The sequence below is a fragment of the Haemaphysalis longicornis genome, unplaced genomic scaffold (genome assembly GCF_048455015.1).
Source record: "Haemaphysalis longicornis isolate Haplotype H1 unplaced genomic scaffold, Haemaphysalis longicornis Haplotype H1 scaffold_1, whole genome shotgun sequence".
In the NCBI taxonomy this organism is placed as follows: domain Eukaryota; kingdom Metazoa; phylum Arthropoda; class Arachnida; order Ixodida; family Ixodidae; genus Haemaphysalis; species Haemaphysalis longicornis.
In genome coordinates this window covers 407,761,615-407,781,466 of record NW_027526203.1, presented here as the reverse complement: position 1 = coordinate 407,781,466, position 19,852 = coordinate 407,761,615, and the positions used below count along the sequence as shown (strand labels likewise).

Sequence of the window (19,852 nt, the reverse complement as noted above, 5' to 3'; positions counted from 1 at the left end):
ATTCCCCACAGCCCTCATAGGCAAAGGCGTTCTGCAAGACCGCGACGAAAACGAAACCGGCTGCGCGATCTAATCTATAATACTTCCCGCGAAGCCATTGAGTGCCAATCCGAATACACTACTAGTCATCAGGTCCATTGCGACGGACAATCGTAGCGCCAGATTCATCTCTAGTTATTATTGCATAAAACTCTATGGCTGCGACTAGTGATGACGTAAGCTGACGTGCAGGTGTTTTTAGTGTAAAGATGCGGCGTGGGCTCGGCGGCATCAGTGCCCGATCTACCGATAAGATGGGCAGACCTAAGTAATAACTCTTCCACACGGCAGATCTTATGACATTTAGAGCAAACGTCGTTCGCTCTAAATGTCTTTAATTCGGCGCTACACGAGAATACCCAATGACATTTGGGGCGAATGACATTTAGCGGCTAACTGAGGTTCGGAAGCTCATTCAGCACCCAAATGAGTAGCCTCGACAGCAGTGGCGCGTCACTAACCAAGAAAGTTGAGTAATAATCCAAAGAGAACTGTTTCTGAAAACTGTTAGTGCCCTTCATGTTGTTTTTCAAATGTTTTTTTCATGTTGTTTTTCATGTTGTTTTACAAGTACTAACAAAATAGAAAATTTCGTCCCCAACGCGCGGATTTTTTGCGGACTTGTCTCGGCTTCTGATGTCTACTGATGTCACCTAAACCAGTGATTCTTATATTTATTTTATAAGAATAACCCTTTGTTATGTATGAAAACATTGTGAATGTACTTGGAATATAATTTCGCGGTTTTCCGAGCTCGCTAATCGTCACCGCTATCACGCTCAAATGACATTTGTTTCGCCGTGTAGACCCGCATGGTCAAACCGAATGTCATTAACAAATTATGTCATTCACTTTGAATGACATTGGATCTGCCGTGTGACGGGGCATAAGTGATCTTTCCCGAGCTATAGAAAAGCCAACTTAAAGCTATAGAAATTGAAAAGCTAGCGAAGACCACCAGCTCCGCAGTTTCTCCAGTCTTCACATCTCAATTGCGAATGTAGCCGAACTTTTTAGCCGGCTTTCCTTTCCCTTTAGTTGCTAACATTCCTCTAAGGGCCATTCGTCATTATGTGTACCGCAGGCTGATGTGATGAGACTTACATGCCTTATCACAATCCTCGCTCTCTGGCTCGCTCTTCTCGCTGTAAGGTGCAAGAAAAGCGTGGAAATTTATTTTCGCTTATCCCTCTACCCCCCAAAATTTTCCGGCTCGGGAGATGGTAGGGTCGGATGAACAGAACCATTAATTGTCCCCGTTGAAGAAAGTGAGGAGGAGAAGATGAGAATTAGTGACAGTAAAGAAAGCAAAAAGAGAACGCAGTCGGAGGGAAGGTCCATGTTTCGGAAACGGGACGTCCGGTTTTTTGCAGGCGCCGCAGTAGTCTTGCAATACTTGCTGCTTTGCAACCAGCAGCTGTGGTCATCCGGATAATCTAACTAGAGACCGACTTCGCTGAGCACCCTGTTTCGAGCGGTCATTGCATAAATGTCTGCTTCTTTAGCTTAGCTTCAGTCTTGTTTGCAAGCAGCTCAAGAACGGCGCACACGTATCGGGTGGAGAGTGCACACGTAATGATGCCAGTGCGCAATCTTCTTGAGCATTATCTTCTGCTGCCAAGGTTCGATATTTTCTTTGCCCGGACGTGGGAAACGAGCTATGCCGTCACTTCCTGTTCTTCGCTTTCAGAGATGCGCTTGAGAAGAGCGGGCTCTTGTACAACGAGCTGAAGCGCGCCATGGCGAAGCTGACCAAGCTCGCTGACAAGAGGCTCCAGCGTCTCCAGGAGTGCATGCTCGTGAGGACCTTCGAGGAAGAATCTAGTCAAGTGAGTTGGGATTTTCCTCTTTCTCTCGCGTCTCGCGAGTCGCTCTTAACGAGCCAACAACTTGCCGTCTCACGCGGAAGGCAGCAGCGGAATGCGCCCGTAAGTCGCGCGCTTGATTGACTGGCGGGAGGGGGCTTAGAGGAAGAGAACCCAATGAAACCTGGCGCGGTGTGTAGGAAGATTAAATTACTACGAAGGGCGATCTCTTCACTGCACCCATGAAGGTCTCCGGCGCCCTTTAGACATATGAGGCGCTCGTCTTGTCGTGGCGCTATGTCAGGGTGGTCGCAGCATAGCGATAACGTTTTTCGAGCACGTGCAGGTCGGGTGCGGCTTTGATCCGGGTACCGGACACGCGCTTTACGTTAGCAGTCCGTAATAGCAGTTTGTGAATTTCTTGACCTCTACACCTGTCTTTTGACATTACCGTTTACGAACCGCGTCCTGCCTACACTCCTAAAAAAAAAAAAAAAAAGGTCGGGGCATTCACTAATGGAATACTAACAAGTTACTTGTCCCAGTGTACACTAGGTACATAGTAACTGGAGGTAGTAAATTTCGCACTAGTCAGAATTACAAACTGAAGCAGGCAGTAAGCACCACTACTTCCACTAGTAAAGTCCTAGCGATAGCACTCTTTTGAGCTACATGCGTTTACTAACTCGCCATGCATAACCTAGTCATAAGCACGACCTTAATCTAGTGCATACTTCTTCCTACACTCAGTTAATTTACTAACCATGCAGTTGCTAGTGGCAGAGCCTACGTACAAAACCGCGGGGTAGTAAGGTTCATAAGGGGTTAGTAAATACGGCCGTTACTACCTTTTTACGACCTTTTTTATTAAGAGTACGTCCAGTTAAAGTAGTGGTGAAGGGAGCTTATTTCACTACAATACAAAGAACTCAGCCGGGTTTTCTAATTCGGAACTGGCAATTTTGCGTGGTGTCCGCAAGTGAGCGAAAATATTTAAAGTGGCCCATGACGCAAGTAGATGTCGCGTCTCAGCTGAAGTTTCCGCACCTACTCCCTTCAGGCTCTCTCTTACGCCCCCCTTTTCCGTAACTTGGTTGGACTTAGGCGGGTGAAAAAGTGACACCAGGGGATTCGGCCTCCGCCCTTCCACCTGTGTTTCCATCACTCATCGTTTCTTTACAACCCCACCCTTTTTTATTAACCGTACGGGCGGATATTGAGGACATGACGGGGACTAATTCTCCGTTCTTCGCATTTATTTCCCGTGGAATTCCTTCCTTTCCGCCCCCCGGAAACTTCACCAAGCACCATGGCTGCGAGTCGTATCGGAAGCAGAAGTGATATGCTTAGAGCAAACGGTATTTGCATCCTCTTTCATGGGCGCAGAGCAAGTAAAGGCTGAGAAAGGGGGTCCTCGAGTGCGGACTGGTGGTCGCGGCAGCACTAATCCGAATCTAGAAAGGGTGTCATTGTTATTATCTTTTCCTGCAAAAATTTCTCTCAGGAGTGGCTTGTAGCCAGGTCAGAATTTCTGCATTTATTACTTTTTTTATCAGACAACCGGTAAATACAGGAAGCATAAACGGGTCATACTTCATTTACTTCTTCATTTACTTAAAAAAAGAAGACATCTTCACTGTGCGCAAAATAAGCGGAGGTTTCAAGGCAAGGAGCTCGGTCCACATTGAAAGCAAGAACGAATTTCGGACCTGTAGAGAACTGTGGGTGTATAATTCACTCTCGACGCTTCACGCTCACGCCAGCCTTCAAGGCTGCCCGGCTGTACCCAAACACGAACCCGAGATGGCGCCAAGCGTTTCGCATGCGGTTCCCACCTGGAAATCGCCCGGCGTCGACGTAAGCATCAGGCGGTTTCATGCACGGAGTGGTCCGATGGGCCCTGCTTGTGTTTCGTCATGTGACACTCGCTGCACGAGTTCTGGCGCGGATATTGTTTCGTTGGCTCACTGTACGAAGTTCCGCGTGTGGGACTGTGGACATCGCTGTGTTCACAGGGTCCTTCGGTTCCGACCAGAGTGTGCGCCTTTCTGTGAGCGGGATTATTTATGCGGCCTTTCGTTTCTACTTTAGCGTAGACTGCGACCTTGAGCCCATGCTTACCTCTTCCTGCGCACCTTGCGCCCGCCTCAGACCTGCTTCGAGTGGTGTAACAAAGTTCTGAGGTCGATACGCAAGTTTCGGTCTCAACCGAAACGCTGTCGCAAAATTCGTTAGTTGTCTCGTTACTCGGTTAAGTGCCTCCCCGGTACCGCCAGAAATTTTTTGCATGCTGTAGGCTAGACGTTTCCAAACTACTGGCAGTGGTGGCGCGGCTCATACGTGTCAAAACCGTTTAGCACAAATTATTAGTGAAATTCTACAGAACTGAGAATACCAGCGTTCATGTAATTAAAAAGGTACACGTTGGATAGGTTTTTACGGAAGAAAATTAAAAAAAAATCCCGTGCCATCTCCACTAACGTGACACCTGGGGAGGGGCGAAGCATGCAGTGTATGAATGTATTCAAAGATTGTAAGTCTCTCTTGCCATACGGCGCACGCTGATCAGGCGGCGGAGAAGAGCCGTTGGGAGGAGAAATCGCGCGCTTGCTGAGGCGGTGGCGCCCTCTTACGTTGAACCGTAATTCAGCAATTAAATGAGAGACTGGCTGTAAGTTGCCTTCGTGTCACAAGCCGCAGCATGCGTTCTAGCGCGAGGCGTTGGAAAACGAGTGTCCCGGTGTGTTCTTTTAGTACGCGTTACGTTCTAGCACGAGGCCTTGGAAAATGAGTGTCCCGGTGTTTTAGTACCGTGACTACATGAGAAGGCAGCAGACGCCGACAGCCCGAGCCCCTGAGGTGCTTCGCCTCTAAAAGAACGAGAGTGAAAGAGCGAAAGACATGTTGAGAAGGGGAGGGAGGGAGGGAACTGCCATGCGATAGCCGCGCCGCTCACGGGGCCCTAGCGACGTGGCCCCCCACGTCATGGTTGCCAGTGGCTACGTCACACCGTTGGGTATTTTGGGTAGCTACGGTTAAGGCCGACCTCCATGCAGCGAAATGTCGGCGAAAAGGCGGCGAACGTCGCCCGGCGGCGGCCGCTCCGCCGCCGGCGTCGAAAATACGGGTGTTCGTCGGCGATCTACGCGAGCTAGATGTCGAACGCGCGGCGGCGAACGCGACCGGAAGCGGCAAACTGCATTTTGAGGCCGCAGCCAATCACAGCCTCGTACTTCGTTGTACTTCCTGTCCTGTCTTCCGTCGGCGGCGTTCGCCGTGTCACGTTGCATGGAGGTTGGGTGGACGAAAACTGAGCGGCGCGTCAAACCACGGCGTCCGCCGCGCCAAGTTCGCCGAGAAACTTCGCTGCATGGAGGTCGGCCTTTAGTCTGCCGTTTTCCTGACTCTACTTGACTCTGTGGGCCTATTCGCTCGATCCAGTGGTGCCTCGACGTAAACCCAAGCTCGTTAAAATAAACTCATACTAGTCATATCGTGCATACTTGCTCTGTCTGCGTCTAACGATCCCTTCCGGCAGGAGTCGTTACGCAATGATTACTAAAACACTTCGCATCCCCTAAGCAGCACTCGCAAATATATCTTCAAATTTCCAGAATTTATATTTCCCGAGTGTTTTTGCAAAGAAAAAAGTTTAAACATGATCACCAATTTCCTTTCGGATTTCTCAGTTGGTGACCTCAGAAGTTGGGCGGAAAACCACGCTATTGTCATTTCTTATTTTACGAAACAGCTTCCGCTGCCGAGCCGAGGGGAGTGTGTGGTTTTGTTCAGACCAGTTCTGGGAAATGTAACTTAGCGGCACAGGTAAACTTTTTTATCTTTAGTTTAGTCCTTTTATAGGACATAGCAAGGTAATTGTGACAGTTAAGAATTACGGCGACAACATCTGAGAGAAAGGGCTTTTACGCGTTTCGAACTCAAACTCGAGGGGCATCAATGAAGGGGAAGGAAGACAAAGGTACGAACACGGGGTAGCTACGCCGAGAGCGTTTCCACTGGATAGCGTTCGCTTTTGTGTACCTGCGGCACGTCCGAGGCTGGGCTGGAAACAGAAAGGAAATCGCCCGAGAGGGAGGCTGCTCGCATTATGTCGGCGCACCGCCGCGTTGCGTAAGAGAAACCAGCGACCGGCGTTGCATCGCCGAATTATGCCACCGGCGCCCTCCCAGAGGCGTTGTTCTTTTCGATGAGCCCATTGTTTCGGGCGACCCGCGTGGGCTGGTCCCCTTTGGCAGAAAATCCCAAAAGAGCTGCCGCTTCACTGGTGAATCCGGGCTAATGGACTGCTCCCATGGGATGCCCGGCCACGTGGTTTCTCCGCAGTCCGGAGTCACGTGGGCGGTGGTCGTTTGGCCGCGCCGATTTCTCCATTGTCTGGCCAGCGCGCGGCCGACCTCGTTCGTCGCCGGGACGCAGTCGGTTGCAGCGGATGCGCCCTGCCTCATCTTGTTCCCCTGCGGCGGCGATTCGTCCTGCGCCTAGCCTCGTTGGCTGGGAGGCCGGCCATGTCGGAAAGCCGGGGCTCGAGTGGCGACCCAGGACCCGCCAACGCAACCACGCAATGTGGGAGGCCGTTCGTGTCCGCGTAAAAGCTTTGTTCCGCTGCGTAGGTTTATGCAGAGCGCGCATGTGCAATACAATCAAGGCCTGAAGGGGTGAACCGCTCTCTAGGTTAAACGGCATCAAATACTTCGCAAGTAAAATACCATTATGAACGCAAGCATACTCATAAGCTGGGCCCTCGGCGGCTGCTTTTCTGATAGAGACGAACATCAAAAACGCCCGTGTGTACGAGATTTCGGCGCACGTTAAAGATCCCCAGGTGGTCAAAATGAATCCGGAGGCCTCCACTACGGCGCGCCTAATCGCCTGCGTTGCGTCGGCGCGTTAAACCCTACAACCAGATCAGATCAAGGAAGGCTGAGCTGTCGAATTCCCCCGTACAGATGCGGCCACCCGTACATATACTCCCGTATGCGCCTCAGAGTAGGCTTTTAATCATGCCCGATAAGAGAAGAACGCCTGCCTGTGCAAGATTTGGCGCGCGGGAAAAATCCTCGCGGGAGGTGGCCTAAATTAACTCGTATCCCTCCAACGTGGCGCTCCTGGTAGCCCAGGGGCTGCTTGGACCCGTAAAACCTCAATTTGGTTTCTTGTCATAAAACAAACGTAAATTATTTATTGGCGCTTGCGTAACTGTAGCCTCCAGGATTTGACGAATGCTCATATCGCTGCATCTTCCCACCGCCCGTCGTAGTCGGCATGCGTAGTGCCGTAAAAAGCGACATTTCCCTCGCTTCCTTCGCCTGGCAGGATTCTGTAGTCAGGGAAGCATTCGATGCGACAAATTTCGTCCATCGCGCCGATTCTCGCATTTCCTGAACAGTACGCAGATATTTATCCGCTCTGCACGGTTGTTGGTATGCGGGCGTTTGCGAAGCACCTCTGTCCAGAAAGCCAGAATTAGGCGTCTGTTTTTTTTCCGTCTGGCGGCCTTGTCTCTCGGTTTAATTGCTGCCTTTCCGCCCCCTGGCCACTCCCCGTGGTCAGTGGGGCCGTGGCGGCGCCTCTTTGATGTCGGCGCGCCCTGCCGCCGACGCCGGCTCCTATTGGCCTTATCGCTTCGCCCGTCTCTCTTCGCAATTCCCTTTCGTCTTTAACGCGGGGTTCTTTCAACCCTTATTTCAACGGCGAAGGCAATGCGCATGTCCCGATAGTTCGAGGAGCACCGCTGCGAACCCTCTCGTGGCCGCCTTCCTTTTGCCCTGGCTTGGCAGCCCGCAGCACCTGCACTTATATTGAACATCGCCGGAGGACCCGCGGAGTTGGAAATGCGCCCGCAGAACGGGGCCTGTATACGTCGTCATCGCCGTCGTAGTTGTTTCTTCGAGAGTAGTGTTCTGTGTCTGACTTCATCTTTGTGGCTTCCCCCAAGGTGCCTTACGGTGCTCATTCTGTTGCGAATCGGCGCGTAAAGCCCCGGTTTATCCTTTTTTCAAAGCTAATATATAAAAGGTTACTGCACTGGCAGGAGACGCCGATAGCCCGAGCCCCTAAGGGGCTTAGCCCCTAAAATATCAGAGCCCATTCCATTCTGCGAAGAGGGAAGTACAGCGAAGCTGGCGCTCTGGTGGGATTTTCTATGTGGGGGTTTAGCTATATTGGGGATTTGCTATGTTGAATTATAAGGACAGTGGCGCGATCTTTAAGTCGCAGGCAAAGCACACACACACACATGGGTAGAGACATTGACGTCTCTAGTGCGCCGCACAGGTGGCCGCCGAACGGGGGAGAGGGACGCTGCGCATGCCACGTACTATCTGGATCACAGTTAGGGGGTGAACACGGGAGCGCGTGTCATTCCGTGCGCGGGAGCCGCCTGTCAGCGTTTCGGGTAACTTCGCACGCCTGCGCAGGCGTGCGAAGTTACCCGGAACGAACTTATCCGGAACTTAAACGAGAAAGTGAGCTATGGGTCTCGAATATACGGGCAAAGGATAAAGGTGCGCCGAGAAAGTTTTGGAACCATGTAAAGGAACTAAGGAAAAGGACCGAAGAAGTACAACGTCATGTCATAAACGGTGAAGGCCAGGAACTAAAAGGGGAAGAGGCGGTATTTCACATACGCTCAATGATACAAGAGAAGTTCAGAAGAACGGGTAGAGGACTACAGCATTTAGAGAGTGGGGCAACTGAAGTGCGTACAGATAGAGAGCTAAAGTTGGAGAATCTAAACTGGAAAAATAAAAAAAAAAAAAACCAAGGAAATGTTCCAACTAATACGGCAACATGAACGGATGAAATTCCTATACGGCTGCTCAACCTACTAGGCCCAAAAAGCAAGGCACAACTGATTCAAGCAATCGAAAAGGTGATAAAAACTAAGCAAGTACCGGACAATTGGCGTAAGAGCAGGATGAAGATGATATATAAAGGTAAAAAAGACAGGGTTGATGCTGATTCGTACAGGCCTATTACAGTTACCTCAGTGGCATACAGGCTGGCAATGCATGCCATAAAAGCGGAACTACAGGCGTGGATAGAGGGGAATGGCATACTGGGATAACTACAATATGTATTGAGACGAGACAGACCCTTAGAGGACAATTTATTTGTCCTAACCCAATGCATTGAGGTGTCAATGGCTCAGAAGCGACCGCTATGGATAGCATTTCTCGATATAAAGGGAGCCTACGACAATGTAGATAGAGAAATTCTATGGAGCATACTTGAGCGGGAGGGATTAGGCCAGGACTTTATACAGCTGTTGCAGGGAATTTACAATGAGAGCGAGGTGCAAATTACCTGGGAGGAACAAAAGTGCACGGAACCCGTAGTCACAAATTGAGGTTTAAAGGAGGGTTGTCCTCTGTCGCCATTGCTGTTCATGCTCTTCATGGCAAGACTAGAAAGAAAGCTTGAAGGCAGTAAATAGGTTTCAATCTGTGTTTTAGCCGCAAAGGACAGGAAGTGGAAGACCATATCCCGGGACTTATATATGCAGATGACATAGTACTACTAGCAGATAGCAAACTGTGTCTGCAACAGCTCACAGATATCTGCGGCGAAGAAGCCACTGAACTGGGGTTAGAGTTTAGCACAGCAAAGTCGGGAGTTCTGGTTTTTAAGGACGAATCGGTATTCGTTCAACAAGCAGCAATACCGTGGGTAACTGAATACAAATATCTGGGCATATGGATAAACGAAGGTCAGGCGTATGTAAAAACTCACGAGGAGCATTTAAGAATGAAAGCCAAAAGAAATGCCTCTATCATGAAGCATAGATCACTGTGGGGATATAACAGTTATGAAGTAGTGAGAGGAATCTGGAAGGGAGTAATGGTACCAGCACTCACCTTTTCAAACGCAGTAGTGTGTCAGAGATTCAATCAGGAATTCAATCAAAGCTAGAAGTAAATCAGAGGGCGGTAGGTCGATTGGCATTAGGAGCACACAGTAAAACAACAAATGAGGCAGTGCAGGGAGACATGGGATGGGCATCCTTCGAAGTGAGAGAAGCACAGAGCAAAATATGTTTTGAAGAACCACTTAGAAATATTGATGACCAGAGATGGGCGGACAAAGTGTTAGGGTGTCTTTACATGAAAAGCGTGGACACACAGGGGAGGAAAAGAACCAGAAGGCTCAGGACAAAGTATATGAAACCCGGAAGTGCAGGGGAAACGACCAAGGCAATAAAAAATGACAACTACCTGGAAAAAGAGGATGGACGCGAAGAAATCCTTAGATATCTACAGTATCGGGAAGCAGGAGATCACAAGGAAAAAATTCTTCGATAATACCAAAGGGAGTGCTTTGCTTTTTGAACCCCGGGCGGGTTGCTTGCGGACAAAAACGCTTATCCGCGAGCCGGTACAGGAAGAACTATGCGCAGGCTGCGGCAAGGAGCCAGAAACCATGCGACATATTGTAACGGAGTGCAAAAGTATCCGTCCAGTCCTCAGTGAGGGAGACATCCAGCTTCCGGAGGCCCTTGGCTGTACGGTCAGCGGAAAAGTGAATTGGACAGCAGTAGAGGTTAGTGAAAGAAGGTTAGAATGTTGGTGGGAAGAGAGCAGAGAACAATCTGGGAAGACATGCTAACAAAGAAGTCATACTAGCACAAAAGGTCGTAAAAGTATTTTCTTTTTCTTTTTATATTATTTTTTATTTATTTTGTTTGTATTTTCTTGCGAGGTGATTGTACAGTGGCGTTGCCACTAAGGCCGCTGTGCAACGCCACCCCGTTACAAAGGGGAAGCCGCTAAGCATCATCATAATCATCATCATCATCACACGCGCTCACGCGTGCAGGCGTGCGAAGTTACCCAGAATGCCGACAGGCGGCTCCCGCGCACGGAATGACACGCGCTCCCGCGTTCACCCTAACTGTGATCAAGATAGCACAGTATACACGACTCGGGAAGAGGTGGTTGCGGTGGAGCCTTAACCATACTCCCTCTATAGGTGGCCATGCTTCATTGTGCAACAAAGAATGTGGGAAAGCCGGCTTACAAAAACAAAGCTTACCCCGATCCCCTTAAAGTCGGCTTCACCGCTGAACACAAATGCATTGCTGGAAGTCTTTTTTAAGGGGCAATATAAGCCGTCATATAAAAATATGAAGGCCCTAGCTAGGACCTCTTACTTTTTTTTAACGTTTTTTTTTTCTACGCTGAACATTGTTGGTCCACGCTCGGTCTGTCGCCGGAGACGATCTGCTGGATCCGAGCCATAGACAGCTTCGGTGTAAAAGATTGCGTTGCTGCTTTTCTCATTCAGTTTGACTGCAAATTTACTCTGGCAAGGACACTGAGTTCTCTATTTTCCTGCCTACGTCTACTTATATTTTGTGCTTCTCATCTTTCTCACAGTAACGCACTCTTTGCGCCGGCGGAAAAACAGTCTGTTGCGGTGATAAGGCGCTGGGAAAACTTCCATTGCTGGTCATAACTTGCAACTTAAGGTAGGTGTAGTGCGTCCAGACAGTTGCGAAAATCGGGACGAGTAGTTAAGCGAATTATCCCCGATTTGTAGGTTACTTCAAAGTGAAGCCCTGGGAGGTGTGCTTGATGTGCGAGGAATAAGCTTCTGCTCTATTTTTTTTTAACAGAGAAACTATTCAGCAAATCGCAATTTTCGGGTCTGTGGTTAAAAATCCCAAGAAATTGCCGAGCACGCGCAAGTGAGCGCGGGCCTCGCGGCGGCCGCCCGGCAGTTAACGAAACCAAGAAAATTCCTAGCGCTCGTGTGTGCGTACCTCGCGACGACCGCTCTGCGTCCCCTACACACGCACGTTTGTCAAGCCAGGCATACCCACTTAGGGAGATTGGACAAGATAGCGGCGACCGCTCGACACCTAAAAGTATAAGCAGTGGCTCAGCTCGGCTATGCCAGGATATACGCAGCGTGAGCTAAGGTTCAGCTGGTTATTCTTAGCTTTCTGGGTTGTCAAGGATTAGCTCGATTGTCATGCTTACTGCTGCTTCAATGACACACACGCTATACGCATTATGTGACACATGTATATTTATCAAGCGGCCCCGGCGCAGCGTCACCAATCGCCCTAGAGCTAAGCAGGTTCCACAGGCGCACGCCGCTGTTGCCGCGACGCACGAGCCATCGGTTCCACACCCGGCCACCGCTCGCATGATCATCAAGTGGACCGGGCCGCCACGTGCGGAACGGAGGTCGGAGAAGACGCTGGGCGCGTGGGGAGTGTGAGAGACGCCGGGCAGCAAGCAACGTTCTGTGCGCCGTGTGACGTGTCACTGCTCTTTGCGCATGCGCAGCACGGCTGTCCAGGAGCCACGCGAAACTGCTCAACCTCGGCCAGTGTAGCTCACGCTACAAAAAACAAGAAAATGCTGAGCGCTCGTGGGTGTGTGCCTCGCGGCGAACTCCCAGCGTCCGCAGCGTACGTTTGTCTAGCCAAGCATACCCACTTAGGGAGATTGTCCAAGATTGGCAAAAAAAAAAAAAAAAAAAAAAAAGCTGCAGCGTTCGCCGTAATCGTGGCAACGCTTGCTCTGAACGAGAAAGACATGTCACAGAGTACGCCCCTCCAAGGCGATGCCCAATGACTTTAACACTTCTAAAAAAGGATGGAAGCTCCCAGTTACAAGAACAATTATGGAGTAAAGGTCGTTGCGACAGCGAAGAAGAAGCAAATCGGCTGCAATCGTGGACTTAAACCTTCGGAAAAATTGCGTACAGCTTCGCTACCTTCAAGTATTACGCGTTAGTGTGAGCTTCCTTCATTTCTTTTTCCAAAGAAAGTTCGTGCAAAATAAGGCGGTGACGTGCCTGGGAGAAGATCACTTGCAGGGCTTATGCTCGCCCTTAAGCTAACACTCTTTAGCACCGGGGCGGCAAAAAGGAACGAGAGCGTTTCTTCCCCCCTTGGGTGTCCCGTAGGTACAGCCGCGGCTTGTTCGTGAGGTCGCCCTGGTGCGAAGACAGGCTGATAAATGGCAGCGCACACGGCCCACTCAGAAAGCGAGCGCCGTCGGTGCCTATTGAACTAGTTTCGCGGCCGACGGTGGACCAAATAGCCGCCTTGACAGGTTGCCGTTCAAGCGTCCACGCTCATTTCCATCTCTCTCAAGGGGTGGTTTGGCGCCTCCAGCTGCTTTTTTCTCAGCCTAATGACCAGGCATTGAGAGGGCGTTGTACTATTGTTGTACTATTGTATTATTGTATTGTATTATTAGTGTGTTATACCTCACTCCCCCCCTATGTAATGCCCGCCCGGGCCCTTAGGGTACTTAAATAAATAAAATATTGTCCGAACCATGCTCCCGCGTGTGTTCGCACGGAACGCATACGCCACAAGACCCGGCGGTAGTGAAAGATCCGATACACCCTTCAGCTTCGAAAATTTAAAGCCTGAGCCAAACTGAGAGTGCCGTATGCCAAAAGTAGCTCCTAACGCCAGCTTGGTGGCATTGGTAAGTAGGTAGTTTATGATGGCGGCAAGAGTGCAGTGCTAACACGTGCTACTATGAAGTGAAGAGAACGGTACTTGTCATGTTCCCTTTCGTTTCTCCTTTCGTTCGGGATCATGTGCTGTTCTACGTAGTCATCCTTTTCCACACGACTCAAAGGTACCGTAGTGCTGGCATTTAAATGCGGGCCTCTTTGAATTCGATTTATATCACATTCCATTGGTGTAACTGGATATCTTTAAAATGGTAAAAAAAAATGTACGAGTGCAATTAATTTTCAGTGTCATTTTTTTTTTTTTTTTCATGTTTAGCTGAAAATGGCGCTGACGCTTGTGACAACCGAACCCACATTCTCTGCACCTGCCTTGACGATGGGTATCTGTCAGCATAGATGATTCGCCTTTAGGGATGCGGCAGGCCGTGGCGTCTAAGCATGCCTTACTCGCCCCGCGATCTGGTCACGTGGTGAACCAGCGCCCCGTTATCCGGGTTAGGCCTCAACATGGTGTACAGCACTGAGCAGTGGTGAAACTCGGTAACGACCAATTTCTGGCCTTCTGATGCAGCCGTGTGGGAGGAAAAGCGTGCTTGTTAAGAAAGACGAAGGGTAGAACCGTTAATTTCGCAACACCCTCTAACGGCCAGTCTGAATAACAACCAATTGAGCCTGAAAGAAAAAAGAAAAAGAAATGAGAGAAGGGGCGGAGGAGTCCTTCAATCATCTGCGCCTGTAGGTCTCCTCCGTAGCCCGCAACAACGACTTCCTTCCCCACTTATTTTTTTTTTTTCTTTAGTTGCCTTACGATAGCAGAGACAGGAGTGTATACGAGCGTGGCTCCGGTTTTTTTTTGTTGTTGTTGTTTTGTTTTTTGAGTGGCGCGAGATGGGTCTTCAACTCGGTAAATTTAAAGTCCGCCGTAACCGAAAGACGGCAGAAAAGTAAAATAAAAGTGCGGTAATTGAGTTCGAAAAAAAATTATTGAAATTTCGGTCGAGATCGAAATCGAGCGCGAATGCCTAACGGCTCCGTAGCTCTAGCTGACCTAGTGAATGTTTTGTGGTTTTGAAAACAGATGGATGGAATTGACGGTGATAATCACTGAAGCATCATTTAGGTGAGCAGAGAGGTACGTTTCCGCTAAATGGGTCTTTGCTTGCCGATGCGAATGCGTGTATGTGCCGGCCTGTTGTTAGGCCTAACATTGCGCTTTGAGCTCGAACGTTGACATGCAACGAGTTTGACGTAGCTTGGCACGTCGTAAGGCTCAGCGTTGCGTCTTCGTAACGTTAAGCCTGGCTATAGCCCTAAAAAAGAGCGAGCGGCCAAGGCTCTCAGTAACAGTAACTAAGAGTAGACCAAAAAGCATAATGATAATGATAAGAAGACACGTGCGGCAGTTGGGCACTAATGGTTGCACATTGGTTCCGCATTCGCTCCATCTTACAGAATGATTACATGCCCTTTTTATTTTTAAAACCTTCGTTAACAACTTGTTTCGAAATTCAAGCTCCTAAAGCATTTACTCAGTGATGTAAGTATCCTGTGTTGTACCACTGCATGACTTCCGAGCAAATCCTGTATAGCTCTTTTGAAGCCAAGAGGCATTAAAGGGACTCTGCAACACTTCCGATAAACACTTTCCCCCTTTCGTTCGCGTCTGTAAGCATTGTGGAAACTAGTTATCGCTGCAGCACGGAGCGGCACTGCGTGGTTTGCTCGTCGCAGCAGATGCGCCTTCCGTTTCTGTTTTGCTTTTGTGGCGATTTTTTTTAAGTGGCTACCGAATGCGTTCATTGCTGCATCTGAAACAAAGCCGACCAATAGCCGCTACCCCGCTCTAATTACGTCGTTCTAGCGCTCGAAGAACCCCAAGACCGGGAAAAAGAGAAATATTTTGAGCAAGTTTCAAAGTTATCTGATGGGCATAGAGCAGCAATTTTCGGCTGAGGTAGTTTTTGACCCCCTATTCTAACTACTGGGTGTGTTTTTTCAGTACGTTCTGAAAGCATTTATGATTTAACAAAAAGTTAATGAAGTGTTCCAGGGTCCCTTTAAGGAGTCTATTTCGCTAATTTCCCTAGCTCATCTCACGACTCACAATTAGCACTGTGATGTCTCGAAATTAATTTTTCTTTTCGTGCGTGTTGGCTTATTCATAACTCCGAGAAACCGGAAGAGCGCCGCCCCAATGGCTTGGCTGACTTTGCTTCCAGTGAAAGGTTTATACGACGAACGGAAAACGCAAATTTCTAGCCGTATCCGGTTGCTCGCGTAACGCTGAATCGCCTCTTCCAATATTGTTTTCTTTTTAAGGCGGCATTTTTACATCGTCCTGTCGCGTTTTCTTAGAAAAAAAAAAAGTTCTGCCCCACCCAAAGGAAACCGGAAGCCGGTGATCTGATGGGACTTCCGGTCTCTTTTGCCTTCTCTTCGTGGTTGTTGACGTTCGCGGTCTCCGGTAAGCGGTCTAGGCTGTATGCCTACAACTCCGCTTGTAGGAATTAATTTGGTGCTGCAGTCATTGAATGTGGAAGTAAGTTGCCTGGGGAAACAACTGAAGCATTGCTTGGAGCGGCATGAAACACCTTATTCACTCAGGCATTGTTATTCCGGCTAGTTATAGATATGCAGGCAATTTCTCGTAAGGGGGCTCTCGACTAAAGTCTGGTCGTGATATCTGCGAACTCTAAAAGAGTGCTCGAAAGCGCTCGAAAACAGTGACAACTCGAGGACTGGCCGAAATACTGCGGAGTGACAGGGGTGCATATGGTATAAAACCGTTAGTGTCGCTACATGCGAACAAGGAAAAAGGGTTTTCAGTCTGTTCTTTAGTGTATCCCTCTTAGAGGCTTTTATTGTCATGTAGCCCTTACTGGTTGTCTCGGGCTTGCTGACTGTGTACATCCTCTTTTAAGCAGTGTGTCCAACCTAAATAAAAATCACGCTCCCCTCCGTCTAAAGACGACGATGGTTGAATGCGAAGGTTTCTCGTCAGAGATTCCTTGGCTGTTGTCCGAGTTCGGACTTTGGTGGAGTTCGGCTCGCAGACGGTTTGGATTTTGACTCATTGAGCTTTGACTTTGACTCGCACGCCATTCGGACTTTTGATCGCACGGCTTTGACTTTGACCCTTCGTCATTTGATTTTGCACAAGAAAGCTTCGCGTTCAACCATGACCGTCGTTAGACAAAGGGGTGCATGATTTTTGTTGTCTAATTTTGCACGTCCATGCACCCTTCTCTCAATCCAAACTGCTTCGACCTTGTCGGGATGGAGCAATCGGATATACGTTGGCTTCGTAACGCGAGGGAGCCAGGTTTGATTCCTTCCAAGGGAAGCGTTTTCTTCTTTCACTTTACCCACGATCGTCATCGTTGTTAGATAAAGTTGGCTTTCCTTCAGTGCGTTTTCGACGCGACATACGCCATTGGTGAGACATAGAAAGCTTCGCTTTAAAAACAGATTCGGTTTCAGTTTGGGTTTCGGTAAATTAATTTTGTTCCGGTTGGACTAAATCGCGTACCGAGCGGCTTTGCGAATCGGTTCGGCAAGTTGACTTATAACTTAGTGCGAAAAAGTTGAACTGTGTAGTTCAAAGGGACCATGAAGAGAATATGCAAATTTAATTCATGAAAAACATTGCTCTGTCCCAATGACTTAAAACAGGGAGGTTAAATAATCAAGAAAATACATGAAGTGGTTGCGGTTCACCAGCCACTTTCTCGCCCAGCTTATATAACGCCACAGTGACATATTCAAGCGAATGCCGACCGCCGACTAAAGCCACCGCTAAGAATCAGGACTTCGCGATACCACTTGCATGCTAATATAGAGTTAACGCAGTGGCATATCTGTTTTCCAATACTACGTCATTGCTGATGGTAGCGTGAAGTTTTAAGTTTTTGAACATTTATTCCTTTTTGTGTGTGAAAACAATGTTCGGCAGTAGCGGTATAGAATCGAGGGAGTTACCAAAGACTAATTCTTTAAATAAAACATGCTGTACCTTGTCTTCATGGTCCCTTCGACGTCCGAAGCGGAGCGTGCAAGAAAACGCAGCAGAGGAATAGCGCCGACCACGAACTAAGGCGACTTGGGCACCGAGCTGTCTATTACGCCCAGCAAAGGAGAATTTACCTGCATCCACGTACCACTGACAATCTACAAAGATGGTGTGGGTATTCTGAGAATTGTCTGTTATCTAAATACGTAAACGTTCTTTCCAGCCGCTATCTTAATATCCCGCTTTAAAGTCGGCTTCACTACTATACACAAGTACATTGCTGGGGAGAAGATTTATTATGGCAATTTAAGCAGTCTTGTATAAAAATTGAGACTCGCTCTGCATCCATATAAATTACAAAATGCAACAAGTAGGTATTTCTCAAATGTGGGTCGATGATGTGCAGTGCAGTAATCTTACTACCTGATTGCCCTTGGGCACTTTTTTTAAGGCGAAAGCCTTAGGTGTATCACCAAACGCGAAAAGTAACCGTTTTCGCCGTCGTCGTTGTTGCGGTCGCCGACGTCAACCCGAATGTTACCAAAATGGGCGCCGCCACAAAGAGAACAAAATGGTTTTTTTTTTTCGTAGGAAATGGCGGGAGGTTGGCTTCTTTGCACAGCTACATTTTCTTGCGGTTGAGCGGGCCGCGGGGCAATGCCGGCCTTATATTCGTGGCACGGTTCCAAAGAAAGCGCGAGGGGAAACCATGGCCAGATAATCGTAGAAGGAAAAAAAAATCGCGTTCTATTGGTGCGAATGCGGTAATCGTGTTTGCGGAAATCATTTAGGGCATGGTAAGTTAGTGATTTGCATTTGATTTTTCCAAGGCAGTTTTTTTTTTTCTTCTCCTTTCTAAGCCTGGTAGGTTTTAGGCTTAACGAAACACAATACCTGTCTACGACTGAAGAAGGAACTACTAACAATGATTTGGGGTTGGGGAAGGGGGTGGGGGTGGGGGGGAGGTCACAGTAAGGGAAAATAAAACAGTCCTGCCGGGATTACTTTTACTGCCGTTCTCAGTCAAATCAACCACACTGAGCACTTAATGACACGGAAACGGTTCAAGTGGCCGGCCATGGTCCGTACGGCTGCAAGTGCGGGGGCATCTCCGTTTCGTTGCGGGGGGATAAGGGCAATCCTGATCGGCCAAATTGCGCCTGTCATGGTGACGGGGCCCTTGAAAAGGAGCTGTGGTGATCGAGAGTGGCGGCTGTGACAGGCCGACCTCTCGAAAATGGAACAGCCGCTTCGAACCTGCACACTGGAATACGTGCGTGTTGTTCTTTCGTTTTGCGTCTGTCCTGTTTTCAGCGGCCAGCGTCGCTTGCATACGCTCGAAGAGCCCCGTGTGCGTTCCCTGGTGAAAGTGTTAAGCATGGCATGCTTGTGAAGCCGCAGCAACTATTGCGTGACCGGGCTCATTCACCTCGCTTGTGGGCGCTGCGCGGGGAGGAAGAGGGCGGGTTGTCGACTCCGGCGCAGAGGGAGCAGTGGCGCAGAAGTAGGCGATAAATGGACTGTCTTATAACGTGCCTCGAGCACACTGGCGGCGTATAACCCCACCGCGTCTGACATTACATCAATCCATGGTAACGTTGCTGTGTCCGGTAAATTAAGGAAACGAAAGAAGCTGATGAATCCTTTTGGCGGGTCAACATCAGACCAGTGTGCACAGAGCCACAGAGCATGAGGTCATACACCCCAGTATTATATTTTAACTGTTTCGTGCTAGAAAATACAGGAGAAGGAAAGGAGCGCTCAAATGGATATACAGGCGCCCTCAACATTAACTACACCGGATGTTCGGAATATATGAGTTGTTTTTTTTTTAATAAAATAGCTTTCCGATCTCATATAAAATGAGCGGAGTTGGTTGTTCAGTTCGAATTCTGAACTTGCACAACAGGAGGCAGGTCCCCACAGGGCGGAGAAATTTGGCTGAATTCTTGAGCTTAGCTGATTGTTCTTGACGACACCTGCACGCCCATTTTCTAGTATAACCTGTATTCACCATTCGGACAAAGAAATGAATGTCGATCATATAATCTAGGTACCTTTCTTTCTTCATTTTCGTAATAAACCCCTTAGTGAGCAGGTATAAATATTTTTATGTTGTTTTAACAACTACAATGCGTGACTGCTATCGTTTGCGCCCCATTAGTTTCCTGTCTTGTGACATCGGCCTCCAGGCCCGTTAAGGCCTACCACGAACCAGTTACAAGAAGTGCGAGCGCCTAGGGTGTCGGGTGGGGGCTGGAAAGCGTAACACCAGTAATTTTCAAAGCAACGCCACCTACGTGAAATTACACGCCCATGACATCTCTCACTGTGTGACCGCACTGCGGCAGAAAAACTTTTACTAACCGATGGGAAACGAGCCACCGCGGCTCATCGCAAACAACATGAGAAGGCAAGAAATTTCTCGGCGTTGAGTGGAGAGCGTTGATCAGAGGCGCGTAAGTGGTGTGAATACTGATCGAGGCTGTTACTCTTAATTGACCTGGTGGTGGTTGTGTAGGATCAGACGGGGTTA

The 19,852-nt window shown here is 48.8% G+C and overlaps 1 protein-coding gene across 4 annotated transcripts in view; it reads left to right on the top strand.

The window, feature by feature from the left end:
* Positions 1-19,852, top strand: part of LOC144155468 (puratrophin-1-like) — a 640,065-nt gene that overhangs the window by 512,932 nt on the left and 107,281 nt on the right. For all 4 annotated transcript variants that reach the window (XM_077686932.1, XM_077686931.1, XM_077686933.1 and 1 more), the window contains one exon: positions 1,730-1,868. In XM_077686932.1, coding sequence (XP_077543058.1) covers positions 1,730-1,868 — 139 coding nt within the window. The remainder of the gene's footprint in view (positions 1-1,729; positions 1,869-19,852) is intronic.